Raw genomic sequence first — 17,574 nt, 5'->3', positions numbered from 1 at the left:
AAGCCCAGCGGCGTCGCAGTCGAATGCCAGACTCGGTGGCCGACGGGAGGCAACAACACAACGTCTGCTGTGTGGTATACGCAACACACACAACAAACAACACACACCCAGCACTTGCAACGACCATTGCTGCACATTCGATTATTTTAACTGCTGTACATATTTTACGTGTAGTGCTGAGACTGCTCTCGTGCATTTGTTGGGTTTCAGTTTGTTCTTTACGTCGAGTCCTTTTTCGATCACAAAAAATTTCGTGTTTTTCTCTCTCCCGAATTTTCGTGCGTGAGTTTTAAGCTTGTGTGTGTGTGTGTGTGTTTTGGCACAGTGAAACCTGACAGTGCTCTCTGTTGAAAAAGAAAGAAGAACTTCACCTGCTGGCTGTGATCTTATTTTTTTTATTCATTTCAACGATTTCTTTTGATTTTCATCAAAGTCGTCCGGTTTGTTTTTGGGTTCGTTCCCGAATCGAGTGATTATACATTTCTGCGGGGATTGTGAGAGATTGTGCCGGTGAATGTTGTTGGTAATAATTCAGACAAAGTCTCCGTGCCGATCCATGAAATGTGTTGTCTAAAATTCGTCAACTGAACGACGACGAGTGGGTCTTTTAAATTGCATCATCGTTTGAATTTGGGGGGGGGGTGAAATCATGTCGTCGATTTGCAAGTCGTTCGAGTCGAACGCTTGGCGCAACGACCTGTGCAGCCACTGCTTCCAGTCGAAAGAGGAACACGACCTTTTGCTTTCGCAGCCGATGACCTCATCATCCGGCAACCCGGCAGCAGCAGCAGCAGCAGCAGCAGCCAAAGATGTCGCGTCATCTGCTCTTGCCTCCAGCAGCAGCTCCAGCGGATTGGGTTCACGATACCAGTCTGTCCTCAATCACTGCCGATCTTCGTACCGAACCGGTAGCACCACCACAGCCATCAGCAGCAGCAGCAGCAACAGCCTGACGTCGGTGGCGGCTGTCACGGCGCCCGCAAGTTCGGCGATGAACCCGTCGACCCGTTTACCATCCCGGGTCAAAGCCATCCTCAAAACTAACGGCAACAACAACCCAACTACCACCACCACTGGCAGCAGCAGCAGTAAACATTCCAAGTCGGTCAACTTCCCCGATGGAGACCAAGACGCCCACGAGGAGGTCATCGGTTACGGCGGTCAGGAATGTTTCGAGTCTGACGAAGACGAAACGGAACAAACGGATCGTCGCGGTGGATCGTCAGATGACGACGACGACGATCTCCCTTTCACCGACGAAGAGCGATTGGTATGTAATAACAAATTGTGTTGTTTGATGGCCTTTTGGTGCAACTTTCTAATGACCACAGCGTATACGTAGTATATGTCCTTCGTTAAGCCAAATGACACATTCCATCATGCGGAGGTAAGAACCCATTAAAGTGAGTCTGTGCGGTTTGCTGGGACTCACACAGAAAGGCGAGATTTTCCAGCGACCACCAATGGGACCGCGCCCGTCTTTCTTTTTTAACGACATTGTTTCGAATTACAGAGGAGAGATTTTGGTTGGTGCCAGCTAGGAAAATCCAACGGACATTTTTTATTTTTTTTAAAAGTGCATATATAAGAGATGCAGGAGAGATGAGGTTGTTTTTATAGAGACGGGCTCTTTTCTTTTTTTTCCGGTTAATATGTACAAACCGCTAGCTTTTTTTTTCAAACGGTACACACGGCACATGTATTACCTGTTCTCTCTCTTGTCCTCCATCTTCTTTCAGCTCTTCGTGTTCATCTCTCTCTCTCTTTTCTAAGTTTCTTTTGTGTTATTATTCCTGTTTTCTTCTTTCTCTTTGAGATTCGTCGACTCATCAGAGTTCCTCTCTCACAGGTGCGGGTAAGAGAGAGAAACAGTCAACCCTTGACTCGTGAATCTCGACACGGACACCTCTAGGGCTTTCTTTCCTCCTCCATTTTGAAAGAAGACAATTTAACATTTTGTTGGGAAAACACGGAAAGAACGATATATAGAGTCAAAACCGGTTAACTCCCTTATTCCACCGGTTGACGTGTATACGGTTGTGCACAAGACACACAAGTTTTAGGCGGATATTGACGTTACCTAACCTTTTTTTTTTACAAAAAGATAAAAATATTTTGGGTACCTTTGGCTTTTACACATGCAGCTGTGGGGGGCTTGAAGGAAGATCTTGTTAGGTTTCACACGAAACCCTATTTAGAAAAGAAGGGGGGTCGTACCGAAGGTTAGACATATTCCGCCGTGAAGACGATAGGGAAATGATAACTGTCATTATTATTATATCTCTCTGGTTTTTTTGTGTGTGTACCTTCCTCGTATATGTTGTTTTCCCCCTTTGTGTGTGTGTGTGAGCGTCGTGTTCGAACCAGGTATTTTTTTTTAATTACGAAGGAAACGCGCAAGTTGGCAAGCCGAACGCGGGGCGTCGTGCTGGGGCCACTGGGTTCTCACCCACCCCTGCGGTAGTATACCATGTTCATTTCTATAGTATGTATAACTGAGGCAGCGCCGAAAGTTTGGAAGAAATAGGTAAGAAAAAGAGGCAGACGAGGATGTTTCTTGCCGTGTGTGATTATAAACTCTGGCCCTGTGACCCCAAAAAATATGTACAAGTTGAAAGAAAAAAGAAAGCTCATTTTCTTATTCTCAGCTTTTTGGCTTTTCTCCCGGGTTTTCTAAGCTCTTTTCTAGTACTTGTCTCGATTAGTTTTTCTTTCTTGTGAGAAAAAAAGATGGTGGGGGATATTTAGACACGTCTCATTGCTCTCTCTCAGTTGCATTTTCTCTCCAGCAACTTTAAAAACGTGAAAGTGTTGCAGACGTGATCTTTTTTTTTCACTTTTTCGCGCCCAGTAGAGAGAGAGAGAGAAAAGCAGATGGCGGTTCAAACCCGGTTCGACCGCCATTTTTCAATCTATTGAAATAGAGTTGTCAGTCTTTAAAATACTAAGCCAAAAAGGAAGAGAGAGAGAAAACAGGGCAGGTATAGTCTGTGGCCGGGGGAAAATGACGATCCTCTCCGATGAGCCAGATGGCCCGTGAAGTTTCGTATCCCGCTATATACTCGGCTCATCACGCTTCGTTCGGTTCTGATTACGTTCACCTATATTTATATGTAGTATAGTAGTCGTAGTAGTAGTACTACTAACTCTTGTTTGATTGCGGTTTATTTCATTTGATTTCAATAGATCCACAATCAAACGCAAAAGAATACCAGCTTCAATTCGGTCAGCCGGAACTTGTTGGCATCCGAAGTGGCTACTTTCAAGAATCACGGCGTTTCCACGAACCGGGTCAGCAGCTCGGCGACGACGTCGACGACGTCGTCGGCTCCTCTGGTGACTATCCGACCCTTTGGCCAGTCGGCTCCCAGCACGTCACTGGCCAGCGCACCGCGGATCAAGTTAAACGGGCCGACGTCGTCGTCGTCGTCGTCGGATTGTCCCAAGATCAATTTGGTGTCGCCCATGCGCAACGGACAAGTGCTGACGGGCGGAATGGCCCGCAGCCTCACGGCCGCCGCCACCACCAACCAGAGCAACAACAAAGAGCAGATGAAGAACCGTGAAAACCTGTTGAAGAAATCGGAGCCGTCGATTGACGTTGTCAAAAAACCCGAAGTTGAAAAGATTACGTCCTTTTCCGATCCGGTTCCGGCCACCAAAATCACCAAAGAATCCGCCAACAAGGAACAACCGGCACCCAAAAGTCCGCCGAGTTCGCCGACACCTCCGGCGACCATCAACAACAACAACAACAACAGCAATACAAAGGCCATTGTTTTACAGTCGAGCCGGGTTGCGTCCGGCCGGATTGTCGAGTCCGAGAACTCGAATAATAAACCGTCATCCAACCGGAGCACGTTGACCAGGAAGCCTCCAGTGTGGAGGGAAAAGCCTCGCATTCCAATCAAGCCGCAAACGACCGTCTCCATTAATAACCAGCCCAACGGAATCTTAGTCGAACCCAATAATGCATCGCATCCGGCCGGCAACAACAGCAACAACAAGGTCGAACCTGTGGTGGTGGTGGAACAGCAACCGACGATCAAGACCCAAAACCCTGCCGACTGCCAGCCGGGACAGATAAGCATCCGCTTTGTCCATTTGTCATCTGGCGGCGAAGATTGCGCCAAACCCGCACCGTCCGTCTTACCGCCATTAGTTCCGGCCAATCTACAAAAGTCTCAAGTCGTCAGACAACTGAGCGCCCTGGAACGTTTAGATTTGCTCGGCTCTTCTGAAAATATCGCGGAAACATTGGCCACTAATTGCCCGTCCTTGCCGGAATCGTCGCCGAAGGTCCCGGATAATGGAATGATTTCGCCAGCATTTGTCTTTGAAAGCCTTCCGGCGCCGGAAGTGGTCGTTGCCCCGCCAAGAACTCCTTCACCGATGATGGTCGTCCCAAACGAAATCAATAACAATCCCATCAAGGCCGTTGCGCCCGAGCCGGACACGTCAGCAGTCCAGCAGTCGCTTCCGGAACCGACGACGACGACGACGGACTCGACGACGTCCAGCAGCCACAAATCGCCCGCATTAACGGCCAAGAAAGCGGAAGAAACAAGAGAAGCGCAAGGAATAACCAAAGTTGAAGGATTTTCCAGCGACTGTCGATCGAATTCGACCCGGGGACTGACCCGTTCCGCCTTCGAAGCGCTTAGGGCCAATTTGGCCGGATCGTTGGAATTATCGCGGGTTTGCCAGCCTCAGTCGCGGGCCGGCAACAGTGGCAACCCTAAGCGTCAGGCTCCTCCCACTCCGCTTTCGTGCGATGCGGAAGATTCGACGGGTCAGCAGCCCGATTCGGGTCCGTCTTCCCCTCCCCCTTCTTTGGCTTCCCTGGCGGATCCCGTGGCCGTTTCTTCCGCTCCGCCGACTCTTCCGACGTCATCGATTCCGCCTACGCCTCCTCCTGCGCCAGCTCTTCCTCCGCTGGCGGACTTTGTCATCCCGAAAAAAGAATCACCACCTCCTCCGCCGGAAGTGTGCGGAAGACCCGGCGATCGGGCCATTTCGGCCAGCCCGCGCTTCCGCAACAGCTTGATCTGCACGTCGCCGGACGGCGGATCGGTGGCCATGGACGAGGAAGATCAAGGGCATCCGCGTTCCGTTTCTCTGACCCGGGTCGAGCGCTCCGACAGCCAATCGATGGCGACCAAACCGCCGTCGCTGCGCAAGTTCATCAAGGAGCGGGCCACTCACTTCCTGCACATGGCGGAAGCCGGAGGAAGCTGCGGCGGGTCGGCCAGACCTTCGGGCTCGCGACTGTCGCGCTCTGAGCGGTTCGCGGCCGAGAGCTGCACAGTCGTCGGCACAGTCAACGGTAAAAAGGGCAAGAGCCGGTTCTCGCTGCGCAAATTGCTGGGACTCAAGAAAGATGGCGGCTGGGACGAGCCGGCGGTCGAGCCGCTGCCGCCGAAAATCAGACCGGAAATCGTTCACCCCATTGACTTCCATCCCATCGGCCAGGTTCAAGTCGTGCAGGGCAAAATAGAGACGACGGGCGACAGCGGCATCATCGGACGCTCGCCCGCTCACGACTCGATTTCCTCCACCGACTCGGGTCGCCACTCGTCGCTGGAAATGCAGCAGAGCGACTCGTCTATGGGCAGCAGCGACTGCCCGTCACCGGTCAATAGTCACCAAAGCCCCTCCTTCAAAACTGCTTCACTCAAAGGTAAAGCGATAACAATTTTAACAAAATTAAATTTTATGACTGAGACGGAAATTTGTAGGCCGACCGAAACCTCCTCCGCCACCGCGTCAACACTCGCTGGACCAGCCGCACCACCACCAGTCGCTGGTCGTCGCCGCTCCTTACCGTATCAACACGACGACGACTCCGACGGGCAGGCCGTCGCGTCCGCCTCCGCCGAAATCTGGCGAATCGACACCACCCCAGCACGAAGTCAACCGATTTTCGCCCGTCCAGAACAACACCACCAACCGGGCTGGCAATGCGGCCGAATACGCGAATCTAGGTTAGGATTATTTCTATCCAATTCAATTGATTCCGGCCGAATCGTTACAAAACTGTCAGCTGTGTGTATGTGTGTGTGTGTGTGTGACGGAAATATATGTTTTCTTATACGCTCAGGTGACATACGAAATGGAATCATGCCCAAGAAGCCGGAACGGAGTGCCAGTCTGAGAACGAGGGAACGTTCCATGCCGTACGATTCGCTGGAATTGAAACAGGTTTGTAGAATTCCGCAATTTGTTGCGTGTGTGTTTTCTTTTCTTTTTTATTATTCCACCCATGTCGGATATGGTTCTAATTGGCCGCTATAAAACTAAACTAGGACGGATTGCATTACGATTGCGTTTCGATCCAGCAACAGCAGCAACAGCAGCAGCAGCAACAGCAGCCGTCGCCAGTCCATAAACCCACAGCTGACGAGGACGGCTACATCATTCCGATGCGGATGAAATCCAGTCCGTCATTTTCATCCGTTTCCTCGTCGTCGGCCAGCTCCGGTCAGCGACACAGCCTCACGAGCTTCCAGCCTGCCCAGGAAGGTGGTCCACCTTCTAGGCGATCCAGCCGGCTCTCCGGTGTGCGTCAAAGCCGTCAGGACCTCCACGTCAAATTGGAGGATCATTATGGAACGGTGACGGGTGCCAATTTCCAGGCGCTGGCGCAACTCCTCGAGCAGGTAAATTTCACATCCGGAATAATTAATTTTGCTATTATTAATTAACTGGCATTGTGTGTGTGTACGATGTACAGGCGACGAGTAAGCGACCCCTTGCGCCCCACTTTCACGAGTTGCGTCGCGTCAAGAGTCAAGATTTGAAGTGGAACGTTTTCGACGATCATTGCGTCCTCCTGAGGACGGCCAGCGTGACGTTCATGCAGAGCAGTTGGCAGAACCACGACCTCCTTCTCTCGGTCTACAACGATAGCCTACAGGAGATGGCCGAGAATAAGGCGCCGTTCGCCCAGCCGGCCGTCGTCACTTTTACGACCCAAGTTCCAGCGCCACTCCTCCCTGTTCTGGGAATCAAAACTGCTGGTCCGTTTTCTTTTTTTTTCTTTTCGTTTCGTATTTTTATGGCGTGTGACAATCAAACGGTCGTTTCCTTAATTTTTATGTCTTTTTGATATTATTATTTCTGTAGGAATTGAAGTTTTCCCACCTGGTCAAGTGGCCATGTTGAAACAATTGCCACACCTGTTGGCTTTGGAAATGGAAGGGCCGATGGAGCGCCTCCAGCACAGCTTCTCCATCCTCTTGCAAATCTGCCGGGCACTGGAGTGGCTTTTGCAGCAGAAGCGAGCGGCCAACCGTCTCAATCACGAAGAGATTGTCTTTTATCGTGAACATAGTCAAGACGCCTACCGACTCCTCTGGCTGCCGCAAGACGCCGAGCCGGCCTACGGTCTCTCAGTCAAGGAAACGCTGTCCAGCTGCATCCGACTTTTGGCACCTTTGCTGCCCGGCCAGCTGGCCGACAAGCTCTTTGTCATCCTGCAGCGAGACGTGGCGTCCGTCGACCGGATGTGTCAATTCCTCGAGTTCACCATGTTCGGCCCGTCGGCCGATCTGATTGACGGCGATCACGATCAATCCGATCTGGACATGTTTCAACGCTGGCTGGACGTCGAGCGAGCATCTACGCTCAACGAGCTCATCCGGACGCAGGGTCTGTGGCGCGTCAAGCTGTCCGTCGTGGAAGAGTTCCGCTTGTCCTTTCTCATTTCCACCTCCCCGCATCATCTTCTCGATACTAGCCAAATATAAAAAATTTTGTTTTTTCCGTTTTTTTTTTTTGTTTTTCCAGTAAATTTCATTTTTTTTTTAAACATTTTTCCATACATGTTCAGTCTGGTCTCTGGTGTGCCTTGATCTAATTTCCTTATTATCTCCTCAATTCTGTCGAATCCTTTTTCCCCCTTTTTCATAACACTCATTCAATCGGCCCCCTTCCAATTCGATTGCTGGGTTAGAAACACCGTTGAAAACACGTATACATTCCATGTATATCATTCATCCAGATATCAATAAATATGCCTTCCAATTAATTCGCCGTCCTTTTTACCATGTAACAAAAATGTCATCGTAACCGGTTTAAAAAAAAATACAGTATATTGCAATCATGCTCTATGTGAAAGTGCACATTTTTCCCCACTTTGGAACATTTCGTTTGCGCAGTTATGAGTAGAACAACCAGAGGAATTTCTGGAATCCCAAACTATTAAGGCAGTTAAATGAAAGTGGGGTTTCTTTCCACTCCGGACGGAGAGATTCAGGGTTATGAATTACACAATTAGCACATTCTCCTTAGAATTAGAAATGAAATTTTAAAATGAGGAAATTGTAAGTAAAATGTAAATTTAAAACATTTATTTTAACAAGGCTAAAAAGTTTTATCGGCTATATATCTATATGCAACTTAGTAAAAACCCGTGCTTCACCTTGACAGCTATGCTAATTTGCTGAGTTAACAATCGCAAAAGCTTTATCACATTGCTAAGAAAGGCTGCACGTAATAAGAACACCCACAAGATTGCTGTCAAGAATAGAATCTCACTCTGCTGTGATTGGAATTGCAGAATTTTTCCCGTAAAAGCAGTTACACATATGTGCGCATTTTTGGCAACGTCGATTGTGACGTAATGCGCTGATTTCATTAAATCTGGAGGACGCACAGTCTCACTTTTTAAAATTTTATTCGTCATTTAATGACATAATGGGCAAGTATATTGTTAATAGATTAATTGATTGCGGATGAAAATTATTGCCGAACAGTTTGTTGTCCTGTACCGAAGCAACTAATATTATTTGGTTTTTTGTCTCCATAAAAGCCTCCAAGTCGAGTTCGTAAGCGAGCGCCATCTCGACAGAATTTGATAATCAAATTTTTCTCAACAATAATAACAATCGGTAAGTTTAGTTGCGTTGAGATCACAAGGAAATCTGAAATATTACAAATGGGTACGATACCATTTATTATTACCAGTTTTGTGATAATAATCACAAAACTCAACGCTTTTTCTTAATGACAACGAAGATCTTTTACCTTCCCGCAACAAGATGGCGCTCGCCAACGGACTTTTCTCACAGAGAGCTATGTTTAAAATCTAAATATCTTTAAAAATAAAAAACGTCGATGAAAAACGATTTGTTCTGTCAGTTAATTTTTCAATTCTCATCTACTAAATCAATTACAAAATCTTCATGACCGAAATTTAAAAATAATGGGAGAGCGACGTCCTGCAGACAGAGAATTCCATGCGGCAATGGCTGTCAGCATGTGCCTGTAACATATGTCTCAACGTTCTCTTCCTTAAGTGTGACCTATTTTTGTCTTGCCATTTAAACGTTGATTGTTGACGTACTGTACAATGGCCGATTTAGATGATTTTTTTGCCAAGAAGGACAAGAAGAAATCTAAAGTCAAAAAGTTCACGGCTAGTGATCTGATGACTTCATCTAAATTTGGAGAAGACGTGGCAGCCCCTCCGACCGGTGTTCCCAAGAAACAACCAGCAGCAGAAAGGCCAAAGAAAGAAGAAGTTACTGTACAGGAAACTGTAGATTCTGAAGGTGTTTCTGTCAAAAGCAAACCCACTGTTGAAGTGGAAGAGGAAGAATGGGGTGAATTTGAACAAGAGAAGGAGCGTGATTATTCTGGCCTTAAAATCCAGAAACTGCAAATCCAAGACTCCGAAGATGACTATGGAGATGAATCTGGTGAAACAGAGCTGAATGAAGAGGGAGAAATTATTAAAAAGGAACCTGCAGGACCTTGGAACAAGATCAATGCTCAGCCAACCCCTACTGCTGGTTTGTTAAGAAAAACTGTTTACACGAATAATTGCTCCAGATTTTTAATATTATAAATTTTTTCATTTTAGTTAAAGTTAAGGAAGCAGCAGTGGAAATCCCTACTCCAAATACTTCAGGAGGTGTTTATATTCCACCAACGAGAAGACTCCAGTCTGCTGGTGGAAGTAGCTCAAGCTCATCTTCTGCCTCAAAATCACGAACTGGTTCGAAAAAGTCATGTGTCAAAAAGGATATTTTTTTTTTTAACATTAAATACTTTGATTCCAGGTAAAAAGGAAAAGGGTGCACCAGACTTGAGCAATCAAGAATATTTCCCTACACTGTCGGCAGCCGTAGCTATTGAGCAAAACAACTACAAACTCAAGAAGTACAGATTTATTTGGTTATAGTTGTACGACATTTTCTTAATCCATTTTCTATAATTTCAGATTTGAACAGACGGAGCGTGGTTTTACCGAAGCCAAACCCAGTCGATCCCATTCTAATCGCAACGCTGTTGTTCCGGGACACGAAGGTCCTCATCTTCATTTGGGCAACAAATTCAATGCCCTCTCCAACGACGAATAGCTAAAAGAAATGAAAAGTCAGGGTGTGTAAGTCTTCAACTGTAAGGAGAAAGAAAAAGGTGAATGAATTGTTTCTGGTTGTAATTTCTCTTTCTTTCCCCCTTCCTCTGTGTGGGCGAGTCAACTGTCAGCAACGAGAGCGTAGAGGGAAAAGGGAGGCAAATATTCAAGGGACTTTGTTCTATAGTTTATGCTAGCTTAATTGATTCTTCCGTTGATACTGAAACTGAGGGCTTTCTTGGCGTTTTGACAGTGAATTTTGATTCTCTGTAGTTTTCTTTTTCTGCTCTTGATTGTCAAGAAGCAGGTGTGGGAATTGAGAGCTTTGATTTGCGGTATGTTTCTATTGAGTGCTCCTAAGCGATCCTACTTGCCATTTGCGACCAAAATCAACGTATTGATCGATATTAGAGCCTATTATAATAATGAATTCCCTTTGCACTTTGATACTACTCGCAAAAACGTCTCATCCCGCGGGTGCCACCTTCTTTTTAGCAATTTACCGCTCTTTCCCTCCTTTTCTTTCTTGTTTCCCAGGATTTTTGTTTCTCGCTACCCGCGGTTGGATTGGAAATGACATATGAAAAAAAAAACTAATAGATTGCAATTCAATTTTCCAAATTTTTATTTATATCAATGTTTATTGCCGGGTATGAAACGATGCCAAGTCACTTCTTTTTTTTAGATTTATTGTGTATATATTTTTCTTTTCACACGAGAGGATTGGACATGTTTTCTTCTTCTTGTTAGATTTTTGGCAGTCCATGAGGGGAGAGGGGGTTACCCACCCATTAGACTCTTGAGAGCCTTAGCAAAGTTTAAACTTCGAGGGAACTTTGCCTGCTTGTGCGCTATGGCACCATTGAAAACCGTCTACTATAGGTTCGAGTTTTAATTGTTTGTTTCTCCCGACTATAGTTATAGAAAAGCGCCATTCAACAACAACGCCATGGAAAGGAACATGAACGAATGAGATCCTTTATTTTCCTGGCTGCTTTCGAGGGGCGTGCGACGAGTTTCAATAATAAATTAATAGACTCACTACGTCTGACGTAAACTCAAACTGTTTCGCCTTCAGATATAGGCCCCAACGGTTAATCAGGAATCGAGAGCTTTTGTCAACACAAGCTTTTCTGAACGCGTTAACCAGTAGGCCCACATCTGACTCGATAAGGGGATTTCGTCATAGGTAGCACCGATACCTAGAGTAAGAGTTGGTGTATACAACTATTTTACCTTAAAAACTGAACATTTATCTTAAATTTACCCTTGTACTTGGGTCCTGTTCGTTCATGTAAACGTTGATCAGCTGGGGTGCTTTGGGGGTGGTTGGCTTCGAGAGCCCAGTTGATATATTTCGAATGCATAGAAGCGGTTTCGTCCAGGAGCAAGAGTCTCACAGATGAAATTAATTCAAGATCTCAGCTTCAGAGTTTTGCATTGCATTTTAAAATTCGTATAGTTTTCGAGAAAAAAATCCTGTCGAACTAGGCAAGCTACCGTGAAACATTTTTAAGTCGTCTGCGTACAATGTCCAGCAATGTTCATATCGGCATAATATCGGCGACTTCTAATTCATGCTCATCACAGCAGAGCCAAAGGTGACCACTAAGAGATCGAAGGCAAGTTATCTGGTAAAGGATAATTTGCATTAATTTGCATTAATTGATTTTGGTGTTAGCAGATATAGGCAATAGGCTGTATGATATAGTGTGCAGTCCACCCGATTCAGTTTGCTGAAGCTGAAGAAATGTGCCAGCAGCGAATTTACGATTAACATAGAAACCAATTGACCCTCAACGCGACCTTTCCGGACCTTTCGCATTCACAGATGGCAGATGTTAACCTAACCTAACCCAACCCTAACCTAACCTAACCCTAACCTTAACCTAAGCTAAGCTAAGCTAAGCTAAGCTAACCAATTCTTATTCGATATCATCACGGCGAAGCCGTGAAAATCAACTTCGGGATCAGCACGGCGAAGCCGTGAAAATTAGTTTGTTAGGTTAGGATAAGTTATAGGATTATTTTCGAAGTATTGTCGAACGACGGGAATAGTAAAAGTCCAAATTGCTTACTAAAAACACGAATCCACGTGTTTCCGTTCCGTTAGCTTACACCTGGCACAAGAGTACTAGTTGTCTAATAAAACAGTTTTCTATCTCTGGGCGGTCTAGTATGGCACGTTTAAAGGGTCATAAAAATGTAAAAAAAAGTTTCGCCGCAACGCCATCTAGCGGTAATTTCCTAATAAACGAAGTGTAGAGCTGCAATTGTTGCGTGAAATAACGTAAACCAGCAGCTATATTCATAGCACAATGTAAATGAAGATATTTCCCTCGAGGATATATAACACGAGGCGGTGTTGAAGTAAATTGTGAGAGCCTCGGAACACCACATAATAAATTTGGGAAAAATTGCATATGCTAGTGCTCTATTGACGGAATTGCTGCTATAGACTATTTTTGAACAATTGCAATCTATTGTTTTTTTTTTGTTTTTTATGTAACAGTTCAAATTCAACCATTGATATAACTAGAAAAAAAAATCAAGATTTTGATTTAAGGAGGTAAATTAGTAAATTGCTCGTTATTCTATAATTTTTTTAAAAAGATGCACCCCTGGGGCGCATTTACTCCAAAAAATCCTTTAAGGACATTTTATTTGGTATATTGTATTTAAATATAAATAATACAATATAAAATACAATATCCATCTAGAACCTACAAAGTGCAGGCTCAAAGTTTACTTTATATACATCGGTCGTAGCCTAGCGGTTAGAGCGACTGGAATTCGAAGATGTACTCTCCAGCTTGGTACGGGTATGCTTTCTCATTAACAGCCATCATGTGTTTCCTGCCAAGGGTGGCACTGTGCATGCTTGGTACTGTAATGAGCGATGATGCATCGCTATGTCATCATCTTCGGAGGCTATGGTTGTTTACAATAGAATCACATTGGACTACATTTGTATCCCACTAGATGGACTAATACACCTGTAACGTTGTAAAAGACATAGACTAGGGCGTACTGTACGGTTGTACCTGACCTGAACAAATACTGGATAAAATTTTTTTTGTTTTTCTAATTAACAAAGAATTACGATTTTTGACAAAATAATATTTTTTTCAAAATTCAAAATCATACTGTTTGTTTGTTTTCGGTTTTTATCTTTGAAAATGAAAATGTTTTTATTTTTTTATCTTAGACTTAACTTACCTTCTACACAAACCTTTTAGTCTTTCAGTTCATGAGTTCAAAACCTTGCACTAGCAAAAATTTTGTTTAGCCATTTTTAGCCTAGATTTCATTTTTATTATTTATTGCTGAGGCTGGAAGGAATCTTTCTCTGATGAATTTCATTTTTGATTAAGAATTTATTAAATTTTTATTTTTTCCCTTCAGTTCGCCCTTCACCCTTCAGTTAGCAAATTACAAAATGTGTACTAATGTGTGAGTTAAAAAATTCATTGCAAAGTTAGAAAGTTTTTGTTCGCCCGTTGATTATCTTATTTTAAAAATATTGCACAGCCTTTCAATATTGCCTTCAAAAAATAATAATAATTGCTAGATGGCTATTGGCTAAGTCGGAAAGTTTTTTTCGCCCATTGATTATCCTTATTTCAAATACTGCACAGCTCTGCCATTTTCATTTTTTTTTAAAATAAACCGCTAGTTGCTAGATGGCAGCTTCCGTATTTGTTTCTTTCTTCGCTAGATGGTGTTTAGCTGGTTTGATAATGTGACATTTATTGCAAACGCCTGCAGAGTACAGACACTGAGTAAAAAGTAAACATTGTCTCTTCGACGTTTTACATCATGAGAATTACAAAAAAGCAGTTTAACTTTTTGTTGTTTTATTTTGCTGAATGTTAACCATTTATTTATGAATAATCAGGAAATGCAGCCTATAATCTCTATAATCTCTACTTCATGCTTCTTACATCGTGAAACGACAAACGGGGCGAAATGGGCGGCCCCTACTGCTGGTTTGTTAAGAAAAACTGTTTACACGAATAATTGCTCCAGATTTTTAATATTATAAATTTTTTCATTTTAGTCAAAGTTAAGGAAGCAGCAGTGGAAATCCCTACTCCAAATACTTCAGGAGGTGTTTATATTCCACCAACGAGAAGACTCCAGTCTGCTGGTGGAAGTAGCTCAAGCTCATCTGCTGCCTCAAAATCACGAACTGGTTTGAAAAAGTCATGTGTCAAAAAGGATATTATTTTTTTAACATTAAATACTTTGATTCCAGGCAAAAAGGAAAAGGGTGCACCAGACTTGAGCAATCAAGAATATTTCCCTACACTGTCGGCAGCCGTAGCTATTGAGCAAAACAACTACAAACTCAAGAAGTACAGATTTATTTGGTTATAGTTTTTATAATTTTTATTATTACGATGATTACGGTGACATCATTAAGACATTATTGGGAAAAACTCGAAACATCAACAAAATTACCAGTGCAAAAACTATGGTTCTTAGTCTCTCCTTGCTGTTTCACGATCTAACAAGGGATGGTGGAAGTCGTATTGATCGGCAGTCAGAAGAATTTCTTAGTGTCAAGGTATGAAACAAATTTAAACCTTACTGACAGCATTACTTTTCACTCAAATATTTATAATGAAATAATAATAATTGTAATAAATTTGTCCGTAGGAATTGGCCAAAGAATTGGCCATGTCATTTGGACTCGATACGGTGAAAAATCGCGAAGCTATCACCGCCCTTCGTAGAGACGGAATTATTTTTGCCACAAATCCACTCGAGAATCCAAATAATCAAATTGGCCCTCCTCTTAATTTAGCGTTTCTTGAAATTTGTGGCGAGTTTTCAAACAAACTGTTAAAACAAGACAAAAAGGTGGTTTTACAGTTTTTGGACCGAATGCTGATCATGGGTAGGCTTTCACCTCGTCGAGAATGGGAACCTTTCTACCGGAATTCCTTGGTTAATGGCGAAACTGATCCACCTCCGCATTCTGTCAGGAGCGCTAACAGACGACGTCGTCGTGATACAGGTATTTTATGGAATTTCTTAAAAGCTTTCTCTTGTGCATAATGGCAATTTCCAATTAACCTTCGTTCTATCATGTACCATTTTCAGTTTGTATTTTCTAAATTGTCGATAGAGTTGGCGTAATTACTTACGTTGTCGTCATATTCTTTGTTCCGTTCCTAAGGTTCATTACCTTAATGTTAATGTGGGACAAATGCTTTTTTCACTTAATTGCCATCCTTATAAACCCTACAACAGAACCTAGTTTTTGGAATATAGCGGGAATTCAGGGTCATGGGTCAAATATGATGAATATTTTCATAGTTGACCGTTGTGTCTCATCTGTTCGTGGTGACCGCATGTAATTGATTTACTGACGAGATTTCAATTTGTTCGCAGGTGGAGACGACGGTGAAATCGCTGATAACGATGATGGATCAGATCACGAATTTTGCCGAGTGCGGGTAATGTTACCCTGTTTGACTTCAGCATTTGAGTCTTGTGAATGAATGAAGTGAATTCGTAGTAACATAACATGTACGTGTAAAAGTTTCATTTCATTTTTTGATAAATTTCCAGTGTTAACGCATCTTATCTGCGATGATTTTAGGAAATGTTAGTTTTTATTAACGTTTGGTGAGGTGCTTTGTTATTTATTCTTTTGGCTACTGAACTGCGACACGTAAATTTCCATTTTAACAATGGATCCTGCTGTTAGATTACGTACGATCGCACTTGTTGGATTCTCTAGGATAAATAAACACAGTTGACAGTTGTGACGGTTGTGAATTGATTGCTGTCTCGTTTGTCTGCTAAATTAAAAAACAAACAAAATGTGTTCATTCAAAAAGAAAGATTTATCACAGGTTAGGTAAAGTGCAGAATGACAGGAATAAAGCTAAAAGGGTGATACAGGTGATTATTAAAACAATCAGATGCCCAGTCCCTATTGTGTGAGGATTGCATGAGCCTGGAACATGCTGTTGTTGTGAGACAGGGTAGTGTTTCACCATTCGTTGTGATTGATCTTACATTTGCTGTTGCCTTGTAGTATGTAACCTAGTAGAATGCCACAGTGAATAGAAACACATTCTGAATAACGGCAGGTTTACCTTACCAACTAGGTGTTTTTCCTTTCAGCAATCCACTGTCCAAGCACTGTTGCCTAGGTGCTGAAACGTCGGGAATCACTTGCAGACAAGGTACATAAACGAATATCACCGCCTTGAGTGCCTTTTCCTCAGTGTAGAAGTTGAACTGGCGTCTATTATCACCTTGAGGATTTCGTCTGTCGTGATGTGTCATGCTGCGTGGTGGCTTTTTGGTGAAATTTGACAGGGTGAATATTACGTGAGTATGAGAATTATTTGTTACCTTTGTTTGTTAGTTCTTTCAATTTAGTGTCACCGAGCTAGAGCGGACATTGTTTTCATGTTACTTTTTTTAAACGTTTCTTCTTTCTGACGTTAGACGGCATGGTTTTTTACCTGTCAGAATTTTACTTTGCACCTCTCTGAAGAAATTTCTCGCTACTACTACAAAGAACTTTTTTGTGATAACTGTCAGTTTCTATTTCAGCAACAAAGCTCACTTGTTAGATTTTTAATAATGTGTTTTTTTTCGGGTCCCGGACATTCAGGCCAGTGACATTCAGGCCAGCGACATTCAGGCCAGTGGCCTGAAAGTCCCCGCCACTGGCCTGAATATCCAAATCCTTTCAGGCCAGTGACGGCAGTAGGTAAATTTTCATTTTCAAAGTCTTGAGTCTCTACATACCGTGTTTTGGCGTTTTTAGAAATATTTTTAGAAGTTGGGAAGGGGTCAGTTTCGTGTCGTTAGAAGAAGTCAGTTTTAGCATAAATTTAGGGAAGTTTTTCTTTACAAGTCCCAACAAAACAATTTTGAGCAGAAAATACCAAAAACAAAAGAAAATCGTTACAAAAACAAAAAAAAATAGATAAAAAGTAACGTTGGGGTTGTTGATTGGAAGAATAGGTAGTAAGCGAGCTCTTCAATTCATATGAAGCTTTTAAATTTTATCTGAGACGACATCTTATCTCTGAAAGAGTTCCCGAGTTAAAATTTCTCACTGACATGCGAAATTGAACGTAAATTTGATGAGGGTAAAAAAATCCGTCAGATAAAGATTTACATTACAGAACCGTCGTGTGTTTGTAAAGTTCAAGTATTTTATAGTAATGGAGGCAATG

At 43.4% G+C, this 17,574-nt stretch overlaps 3 protein-coding genes and 1 long non-coding RNA gene across 7 annotated transcripts; 2 read left to right on the top strand and 2 right to left on the bottom strand.

Moving 5' to 3' along the window:
• Positions 1-8,106, top strand: LOC124349377 (serine-rich adhesin for platelets-like). Its single transcript, XM_046799923.1, has 7 exons — positions 1-1,270; positions 3,187-5,680; positions 5,739-5,984; positions 6,101-6,201; positions 6,306-6,659; positions 6,734-7,019; positions 7,126-8,106. Exons 1-7 carry the CDS (start codon positions 650-652, stop codon positions 7,746-7,748), a joined length of 4,725 nt encoding a protein of 1,574 aa, XP_046655879.1. The 5' UTR covers positions 1-649; the 3' UTR covers positions 7,749-8,106.
• Positions 8,107-9,224: 1,118 nt separating this feature from the next.
• On the top strand, positions 9,225-16,139 carry LOC124349926 (protein CDV3 homolog). 4 transcript variants are annotated; one of them, XR_006920329.1, is made up of 6 exons: positions 9,226-9,794; positions 14,424-14,558; positions 14,622-14,721; positions 14,790-14,932; positions 15,020-15,386; positions 15,764-16,139. XR_006920329.1 is itself a non-coding variant. In XM_046800867.1 (5 exons), the coding sequence occupies exons 1-5, from the start codon at positions 9,353-9,355 to the stop codon at positions 14,750-14,752; spliced, it is 711 nt and encodes a 236-aa protein (XP_046656823.1). In that variant the 5' UTR covers positions 9,225-9,352; the 3' UTR covers positions 14,753-14,779. The 4 variants fall into 4 exon arrangements, 2 of the variants coding, with proteins under 2 accessions (XP_046656823.1, XP_046656822.1); XR_006920328.1 differs by having other exon boundaries at positions 14,790-14,933; positions 15,026-15,386; XM_046800867.1 differs by lacking the exons at positions 14,424-14,558; positions 14,622-14,721; positions 14,790-14,932; positions 15,020-15,386; positions 15,764-16,139 and adding exons at positions 9,866-10,000; positions 10,065-10,185; positions 11,797-11,800; positions 14,744-14,779 and having other exon boundaries at positions 9,225-9,794.
• LOC124350492 lies at positions 11,115-11,790 on the bottom strand. The gene is made up of 2 exons (XR_006921024.1): positions 11,631-11,790; positions 11,115-11,565 (listed from the first exon to the last, which is right to left on the bottom strand). It is a non-coding gene; the product is annotated as an uncharacterized LOC124350492 (long non-coding RNA).
• Positions 16,014-16,855, bottom strand: LOC124348456. Its single transcript, XM_046798675.1, has 3 exons — positions 16,482-16,855; positions 16,397-16,423; positions 16,014-16,176 (listed from the first exon to the last, which is right to left on the bottom strand). The coding sequence occupies exons 1-3, from the start codon at positions 16,667-16,669 to the stop codon at positions 16,014-16,016; spliced, it is 378 nt and encodes a 125-aa protein (XP_046654631.1). The 5' UTR covers positions 16,670-16,855.
• Between the last annotated feature and the right edge of the window lie 719 nt (positions 16,856-17,574).

The sequence above is a fragment of the Daphnia pulicaria genome, chromosome 7, assembly GCF_021234035.1.
Source record: "Daphnia pulicaria isolate SC F1-1A chromosome 7, SC_F0-13Bv2, whole genome shotgun sequence".
Classification (NCBI taxonomy): domain Eukaryota; kingdom Metazoa; phylum Arthropoda; class Branchiopoda; order Diplostraca; family Daphniidae; genus Daphnia; species Daphnia pulicaria.
Note: the sequence above shows the minus strand (reverse complement) of the source record. Positions and strands in the feature narration are given on the sequence as shown.

Bases quoted from the DNA above. Each gene is read 5' to 3' on its own strand.
- LOC124349377 (XM_046799923.1), top strand. From the start codon at position 650: ATGTCGTCGATTTGCAAGTCGTTCGAGTCGAACGCTTGGCGCAACGAC. The intron at 1,271-3,186 runs GTATGTAATAAC...TGATTTCAATAG, and splicing joins TCACCGACGAAGAGCGATTG to ATCCACAATCAAACGCAAAA. The intron at 5,985-6,100 runs GTTAGGATTATT...TTATACGCTCAG, and splicing joins GGCCGAATACGCGAATCTAG to GTGACATACGAAATGGAATC.
- LOC124349926 (XM_046800866.1), top strand. From the start codon at position 9,353: ATGGCCGATTTAGATGATTTTTTTGCCAAGAAGGACAAGAAGAAATCT. The intron at 10,001-10,064 runs GTTCGAAAAAGT...CTTTGATTCCAG, and splicing joins TGCCTCAAAATCACGAACTG to GTAAAAAGGAAAAGGGTGCA. The intron at 10,165-10,225 runs GTACAGATTTAT...CTATAATTTCAG, and splicing joins AACAACTACAAACTCAAGAA to ATTTGAACAGACGGAGCGTG.
- LOC124348456 (XM_046798675.1), bottom strand. From the start codon at position 16,669: ATGACACATCACGACAGACGAAATCCTCAAGGTGATAATAGACGCCAG. The intron at 16,424-16,481 runs GTAAGGTAAACC...GCATTCTACTAG, and splicing joins AAAGGAAAAACACCTAGTTG to GTTACATACTACAAGGCAAC. The intron at 16,177-16,396 runs GTAAGATCAATC...TTTTTAATTTAG, and splicing joins ACTACAAGGCAACAGCAAAT to CAGACAAACGAGACAGCAAT.